The sequence below is a fragment of the Physeter macrocephalus genome, chromosome 4, assembly GCF_002837175.3.
Source record: "Physeter macrocephalus isolate SW-GA chromosome 4, ASM283717v5, whole genome shotgun sequence".
NCBI classification, from domain to species: domain Eukaryota; kingdom Metazoa; phylum Chordata; class Mammalia; order Artiodactyla; family Physeteridae; genus Physeter; species Physeter macrocephalus.
This window is the reverse complement of record NC_041217.1, coordinates 73,787,029-73,795,342: the sequence shown is the minus strand read 5'-3', so window position 1 is coordinate 73,795,342 and position 8,314 is coordinate 73,787,029. Positions and strand designations below refer to the sequence as shown.

The 8,314-nt window shown below is 49.7% G+C and overlaps 2 protein-coding genes across 2 annotated transcripts in view; both read left to right on the top strand.

Moving 5' to 3' along the window:
- The window catches only part of LOC102976490 (putative small proline-rich protein 5), a 10,561-nt gene extending 9,507 nt beyond the window's left edge, over window positions 1-1,054 (top strand). Inside the window, exon 2 of the mRNA XM_028488159.2 lies at window positions 354-1,054. Coding sequence (XP_028343960.1) covers window positions 354-741 — 388 coding nt within the window. The 3' untranslated portion in view covers window positions 742-1,054. The remainder of the gene's footprint in view (window positions 1-353) is intronic.
- A 6,058-nt stretch (window positions 1,055-7,112) lies between these two features.
- LOC129392066 (putative small proline-rich protein 5) overlaps window positions 7,113-8,314 on the top strand; it is a 3,442-nt gene continuing 2,240 nt past the window's right edge. Inside the window, exon 1 of the mRNA XM_055084308.1 lies at window positions 7,113-7,269. Within this exon, the coding sequence (XP_054940283.1) occupies window positions 7,172-7,269 (98 nt within the window). The 5' untranslated portion in view covers window positions 7,113-7,171. The remainder of the gene's footprint in view (window positions 7,270-8,314) is intronic.

The following is an 8,314-nucleotide window of genomic DNA, read 5'->3' as shown; positions in this document are numbered from 1 at the left end:
CTCTCTCTCTCTCTCTCTCTCTCTCTCTTAATCTAGCTCTGTCTCAGATTTTTTACACATTTCTTTGTTTTCTTATCCTTCTCTCCCTTTCTTATGTCATTTCTCCTTTTATCTCACTTCCTTCTTTCCTTCCTTCCTTCAATATTTCTTTGTATCAAAAATACCTTGTAATGGCTTAGAAAATGTAGATACAAGTTACACTGACACACCTCATTGCAAACACACACACCGTAAATCGGTGAAGCAACAAGGCCGAGCGTTAAAAGGGGCAGGTTTTTAAGGTGGCAGAAGGTCCTGGGTCGCGAGTCTCTAAGGCTGCAGACTTGCTCACTTGTGTGTCTTTTCCCTTGCAGTGCACATCCAGACCAGAATGTATCATCAACAGCAGAAGCTGTGCTGCCCCCTACCAAAGTATTGCTGCCCACCATCCCAGCAATTCTGCCCCCCACCAAAGTATTGCTGCCCCGCACCCCAGCAGTGCTGCCCACTACCAAAGTATTGCTGTCCCGCACCCCAGCAGTACTGTCCCCCTCTCCAGTACTACTGCCCCCCACCAAAGCGGTGCTAGACCCCCCTCAGAACGCCAAGCAGCCTTGCCAGCCTCCACCTACGTGCAAGGTGCCCTGTGTCCCGAAGTGCCAGCACAAGTGCCCACGCCCTCCGCAATGCCTGGTGTCCAAGCAGAAGTCCTCCCTGGCCATGAGATCTGAGGCCAAGCTCCCTGGAGAACAGAGACCATGAAGCCCATTGTCCTCTCTCAGCCAGCCAGCTGTCAGCGCCAGTCTCGCCCGGCTTCTGGAGGCAGCCACACTTCGGGAAAGCAGCACCAGGTTGGCGGCTTTCTGGATCAAGATTTCGTATTAATTAGCAGCTGCAAGTTCCATCTCAGAAAAGGATCTCTTTCTAAACCATCTAATCTTCTCTGCTGCCTTGTATCGACTTTGCCCTGTCGGCTTCTTGGAAACTTAAGCAGCGTGGCGGGACATGCGTTCCTAGCACCCTTCGTTTCTACTCTAGTTTTCCCAACTATTACACACAATTCCTTTGGCATGAATGTGTCTGTGGATTATTTCATCATCTTGCAGTTGGGAATTCCTGCAGGTTTTCTATCCTGCTCCTCAACCCAGAGCCCTTGGAGGGCTGGGCGTGAGGGTTCAGGTAGAGGAGAAGGCACTGGGAGATGAACTTCTGAGCTGAGAGACATTGTCCATGGTCCTGCCAGGGTGAGGAAAGAGATGGGCACGTGTCCCTCATGGGGCACATCCCCGCATCCCTGCAGAATGAGAACAGCCCTTGGAGAAAGGCAGAGATGGTGCCCGTCTAGAAAACGGAGCCACAGAAAGAGTAAGGGAAACCCAGCCAGGAGCTAAAGAGTAGAGTCGAGGCAAATAAATGGAAATGCAGAGAACACTCCAAGGGCGTGTGGTCAAAATGAATTGAGGACCGGGCCTGAAAACTCTCCCAATGGTAAAAGAAAAGACCAGAGTTTCTTCAAGCTAACCAAATGAGCAAGTAGGAGGCAGTCTATGTAAAAATCATACCTCCAACGCACACACATTTCCACTGTCAATATTTTATTAAAGTCAGAGCCCCCATTGGTTCTCCAGCTTAGGGTTCTCCTGGGCAATATTTGTCTCACTGGCCTCCTACATTCCATTCCCTAAATCCTTGGGGCATTAGGGGAACATGAAACTTCGGGCCCAAAGGTACGCCCAACTGCTTCTTTCTATTAACATCCACTACACACATCCCTTTCGACCAAATCCTTCTCTCACAGCGTAGTGCACAAATTGAGGTCTTTGCTTCTCTTTCCTACTCCTTCCCCCGGGCTACAAGGGAATCACTGAAAACCCACAGAAGTACCCAAAAGGAGCCAGAACGGAACATCACATAAACTAAAATTCTGAATTATCCCCAACATAGATCGCACCCCCTGTAGAATTGAGAATGAGCTAAAGACAGAGTTTTAGTGTTGCTTCCCTGCTGGCTGGTGTCTCCTTCCTCTGTCGTCTCTGTTCATACCTTCCAGCTAGGCTCCATTCGTCTATCTATTTATCCATCAACTATCCATCCATCCCCACCAGCAATGCATCATTGCATCCTTGGTTAGTACCTCCCCCTCCCTTTGCTTAGAATGTGATGTGTGCTGAGGAGGAACAGACTCACACACAGGGCTCCTGACCTCTTGGTTTAATCCCCGTATGAAGACCAAGCTGGGACCCTCAAGACAACAAAGGACAATTTTACCAGATGACATCTAGTTCACAGATGAGTTGGAAGCTACAGATGTTTCATTCCTTCCCTCAGAATCCAGAGGAGACAGAGAGAGAACACTGAGGGCTCTTGAGGGAGGAAGGAGAACTTGGCCATCTCTGTCATCATGGCATCCACCACAGGGCTTCCAGAAGATGTCTGTCCGGGAGCAACACCGGGAGAAGAGGGTTCAGAATGGAAGGACAGGGGCATGTGTTTAGGAAGGAGTGGTGCGTTTCAGACCTGTATACAGCAGCAGCTAATGCGGCGAGTGCCAGCTGTTCCCAGGAGGCCAGCCCTCCAATGTCTCAGCCCCGGTCCCTGGTGGAGAGAGCACGTAGCCTCTGTAACCACCTGCACCAGGTGAACACCACAGAAAGCTGGAGGGTGCCTCTAGTTTCCTGACCTATGTGTCGTAATTCTTTCCCACAGAGTGTTGCATTCACCAGAACTCAAGGATGGCATTCCAAATGTATTGAAAAGCTGTATACACCTTCAATGTACTCCCTGAAAATGACGAGCACTTTGAACCAATTCCCCACCCCCAGATACCTCAGTCTGCACAGTCTCCAAATAGCTCCTCTCTTGCCTCACACACATGACCTTCCCCAAGAACTCCCATTTGGATTCTTACTCTCTCTTTCCTCACCCTCCCTCATTCAGCAGATTAACAGAAGGTGAATTTTGCCTCTCTGGGCTTCACTGAATTTTCTCCCCCAATAATAATCATACTTATTATTGTGTGCACATGTGTACACATGTTCTTATGTGTGGACGATCATGCAGAATTTTCTTTTATCCCCATCCTACTGTGTTTGCATCCAGATCCACCCCCATGATGCACTGAACCCCATACATCCCTAGGTCTCGTTTTTCTCATCTGTATGGTGCACAGAATAGATCCTGCCACCTGGGGTTGATGGGGAGGTGTCTTCAATGAGACAATGTAAATACATATGAAGTAAGATGTGACACATAGTAAAAGTTGAATGAATGTTAGCTCTTGCTTTTATTATTATTCTCCATTTTCTGGCAGAACAGCAAGACCCTCCACTTATTGCCACCAACCTGAGGACATGAGCTGCACACCTTTAGTAAGAACAAGGTGTGAGGGGTCGGGCACATCTTCAGGACATGGATAAGGTCCAATTGCGTAGAGCAAATGGTCTGAGTGGTGTTGAGAGGCGGAAGCAACATTTGGTCCAGGGCATAATCATGTCATTGTGTTGTTAGCCTTTTTTTCCCAGTAACTTCCATGTTATAACACCTGCGCACGATGGATCCTGTTTTTGAGCCAATCCTGGGCAGCTGTGGCCCACAGTGACTTTTTCCTATCAGTGTACACAGCCAGCCATGTCTTTTGGAGGCAGACCATGCCCCCGGCGGAGGCTCATATGCTGAGTAAGCATGGAGAGTTCACGGCGTGTGAACAAGCGCTCACACACACGGACACCACCCCATTGAAGCATGTCTTTCTCTTCCCTTGTGAGGTACAGCTGAGGTGCAGCAAACTCCTTACGTTCACACAGTACCAACAACCTACTCGTGGTGGAAGTGAGATTCGAACCCTAGTCCGTAGGCTTTGCAACGTGGCAAGTACTCTGACCGTTTTAGTGGCTGGAAGAAGCATAAAGCCTGGACCCCGTCTTTGGAGAACCTACAATTCACTGATTCGTTGCGAAGGCAAAGGCAGCACGTTCACACAGTCACACACTCACACGTGTTTATACAGGGGTACATGCTCATATCAATGACACACACGAGGTTGTTATTCAGCATAAAATCTGCAAGTGTGGAGACTTCCACTGACCACTGAGAACAGAGGTTGGAGCAGCGTCCCAGAGGCTCCCGCTGGGATAGGCGTCGACCTCCCAGCTTCTCCACGCTGTAGGACTGAGAGGGCTGCCTGTCAGGGTGGGCGCAGGCATGCAGGCGGGCAGGGCACAGAGCTTAGGAGCCACCTGTTACAGAAGTTCTTTTAACATTTTAACGATGGAGTCAGCAACACCTGTGCATACCTCCTGACTCAGCCCTGTGCACACTCACTCTGCAACACTCAAGTTCATATTCTCACATAGATTCATTCATGAGCCCTCACATGAGGCCACCACACAACACACACTGACACACCATCACATGCTGTCAATCACCCTGAAATACATCTTCACACACCCACACACACTCACATACACACAGGCACTAACGCACATGCTCACATTCTCATTCTTGTTCATGGGCATGGCCCCACATCATACACTCCAGATCCTTTGCCAGGCTTCTGCAACATTCCAGGAGTTTATCGGCCCATTCGCCTTGAGAGTATTTTCAAGCACAAAATCCCCAGATGAAGGGCATGATGCTGAGGCCTTCCAAAGAAGTGTGCCTTCAAGGCCTGAATTACAAACTCGAACAGAGATTCTGACAGGCAGTGGAGCCCTGCCCCTCCCTCATCCCCCACCCCAGGACCCTGGCAAAGTGAAGGCCTCTCTCACCAGCCCAGATGCTGGGCTCGCATCATGCTGTGCACAAGAGGATCCCCAGATGGTGGTGGATTTCAGCAGAGAGGCTGTATCTCCAGCCACCACGAACCCTATGTCCGGAGCCCTGTCTGTTGATGCAGCCGGCCCCAGAGTGTCAGTTCGGCCTTCCACTGCATATGTGTGCATGGGCCCCGGCCTGGTGTTCCATCACAGATACCTGGCACAGAAGATACAATGGGCTTAGCCTGTGCCCAGGTTTTGCTGAGAACTCCTTGGTCCCAATTGTGCCTTCTGCCTTTGTGTGTGTGTGTGTGTGTGTATGTGTGTGTTTGTGCATTTGTATATGACAGTTAGAGGTTTGGAAAAAGGGAAAGAGCGATGCTAACGGAACTCAGGGAACAATACCATTCCCAATGTCCAGGATAAGGGTATAGTTGTACCTGTGACATTTAGAGGACATGTTCCTTCTGTCCTCTGGTGGACAACACTACATAATGCATGCTTGAGATAGCAGATTCCACACGCCAAATATATGTTCTGTGTAGTGAGGGCTTAGGTCGGAAAAGATGGACAGGATGTAACAACAAAACTCTTGGATCTTCAGATGTTCACATTTTCTCTAATTACGCAGGCATTGCTGCTACCACATCTGGGTTTGAGTTCTTCAGCTAATCCAAGCCAAACCACTGAAAAGTATCTACAGAGTTAGAAGGAGTAGGCAGAGAAGAGGATGTGAAGAAGTTTAGGGACCATGGAGGAGCTGGCCCTCCTTGCTGACCACCGTTCCCAGCTCCTGGTGCATTGTGTGATCTCACTACGTCTTGATGAATTATTGGTTATCCCAGGTTACCTGCCCCTGTTACTAGGGACCTGAGCTGAATACTCTCTCCAAGCCTATCAGGGTTGCTTCTGCCAGAGTGACAACAGGCGGAAGGGATTCTTCTCCCGGGAAAGCCTGGGACCTTCTGGGTTTCCCTCGGTTCCGAGGCCATGCAAAGCCTGCCCTTACGGTGAGTCCCAGAGGAGACACCATTGATTTCCACGGCTGCCTTGTCGTGCTGCAGTGTGAATTCCCAAGATCTAGGGATACTGTAGGGCTTTCAGCTGAGCTGTGCCTAAATTCCCGGTCTGAGAAAGAAACGTGCCATCCTCAGGACTCGCTTGCCGATTTCCATTTCTGTCAGTCAAGGTCTTAGGACACTGGTAGCAAGTGCCACTACTTGCCTTCAAATGTGGCAACGACCTGCTCCCTACTTCTAAGAGTGTGCTTTGCCCCAGCTTTCAGAGCCTGACTCCACGGAGCACCTAACCATCGTGGAGCCCTTATTCTGTGCCCAACAGTGGGCACATGCTTATAGATGTCGTCCAAAAGAAGCCTTTCAGCTGACATGCAGAATGGGGTTATCCTGCTTAGTAGATGAGGAAACTGAGGCTCAAAGATGTAAAGCACCCAAAGTCACCTAGCTGGTGAAGATCAGAGCCCCAGTCAGAGCACTCATTGTGTTACTAGGAATTATTTAAGATATGTTTAAGATATGTTTCATAAGATATGTTTCATCCTTTGACGGATGTTGTGTCAGCCTTTTCATCCTAGTTCCGGCTCTGTGGCATCCCTCTTCCTTCTGGAATCTCTAAGTGGAAGGGGAAGGACTCATGAGGCCTGAAGCCCTGGGAGATCACATTCGAGGAGCCAGACCCGGTGACTCGTCCAGCAGCCCATCCCAGGTCAAAGTTTCTTAACTTCTCATCCTCTCAACCTTATGATAATCCTTTCCTGGGAAGCCTGCAGTCTGGGTGACTTACACACCTGTAAGAGACATACGTACTTTCAACTGTAACCGCCCAGTTTCTGTGAATGAAGACTAAAGTTTTGCTCACCAAGAGGCAGGACAGAGAGCAGCAGCCCCCATTTTTTGTTTATATTACAACAGGTGAAAAATCAAAGCGGCTTGCCCTGGTTGGTTTCAAGTTCAGGCTGAATGTGGCTCTGAGTCTAGGTTAAGTTAAGGTCCCAACTTTGCTGAGTTTACTGAGTTTCCCCAAGAGCCACTCACCCCTCAGTAGTCGTTGCTCTTGCAATGAGGCTCACTGTGTACACTGATCGGCCCACACCTTCCCCCACCAACAGGAATATCCTGGAACACTACCCTCACCGCTCCCACACCCAGCAGTGTCCTGAATGCTTGCTTAGCACCATCCCAGATGTCAAGGTTCTAGGGCAAACGTCACGAGTAGGTTGGGAACGCGAGGAAGCCAGGGCTCGTAACGTGATGGGGAAATGGGACCAGGGGTGGAGGGAAGGCACTGTCATCCCCAAGCATCATAAAACTGAGAAGGAGTTTGTCAGCCGAGGACATGAGTAAAACCTGAAGTTTGAGGAAGGGCAGATGCATCCTATTGTGACTAAGGCCTAGCACGCCCCAATCGTAGGCCACCTCATGGTTTCCAAGAGGGATTGGAGACGTATAAAAGGTGTGCAGTCTCAGAGCATCCCCAAACCTCAGCATCTCCACGTTCCAGCCACTGGTGAACTCGGGTAAGTCGGGCAAAGGAACGCCTCTCCTGGGAGCCTGGCTCTACCTGGTCCCAAATTGTTCAGGCAGCCGGGGCTGGAACACAGCGTGACTGGTCAGAAAGAAGGCCTCGTGTGGGCACCTTTGTCCTCCTTATCATTTGGGATCCACCTCTCTTGGGCTGCAAGTCCACATCTGAAGTGTGTGGGGCGGGGGCTGAGATGGGGGTCCAGGTTGGGCCCCGAGTCCGGTGTTCAGGCTCCTGCTGGTGTGTGTGGTGGTGCTGTTGTCGTGCCTTGGAGCTGAGCGGGGCTGTTTTTGAGAGGGTGGAACCAGCTCTGGGGCAGGCCTGCCCTGAAGGGAAAGGCCAGTGCAGGGAGGGAGGAGAGCTCTTCAGAGAGCAAGGGGCAGAGGGCCAGGGAGCTGAGAGCATCAAGGACAAGAGGAGGTGGTAGAGTGGCCAGGTCCTGCTCTGGGAGTCGGGGATCATTGGGCCATCCCCGTGTGCTCAGTGCCTGGGGATCCATGACTTCCCTCTCTAAGATTTGCTTTCTCACCTAGGATTGAGAATCGATCTAAACGGTCCTTTTGTCTCTAAATGCGTGTTTTCTATGAATTCTCTTAGAGAGTGGTTAATATGCTCCTTTGAAAAGGTAGAAATCTTACTAAAAAGTGGAAATTCTTACAAGAGTACGCAACATGTTTTGATTCTCCCATGTGTGGGTGTATGTGTGTGTGTGTATGTGTGCACGCGCACACACACATATATCTTTACATTCATATTTCCCTGTGTATTTACGTGTTTTTGTGTGGAGTTTTATATGCTCATTTATCCTTACAACAACCGGACGAAGTGTCCAGAAAAGTAAAGTAACTTGCTCAAAGTTACAAAGCTGGTTAATTTTTGGCACAGGACTCTGTACCCAGGAAATCCTGATCTGGGTTTCAGCGTTTCTGCTGTGGCTGGATATTACTTTTTGTTCTCTTTACCCTTGTCTTATTCCTTCCTCTTTCCTTCTCTCTCCTCTCTCTCTCTATTTCCGTCTCTCTCTCTCTCTCTCTCTCTCT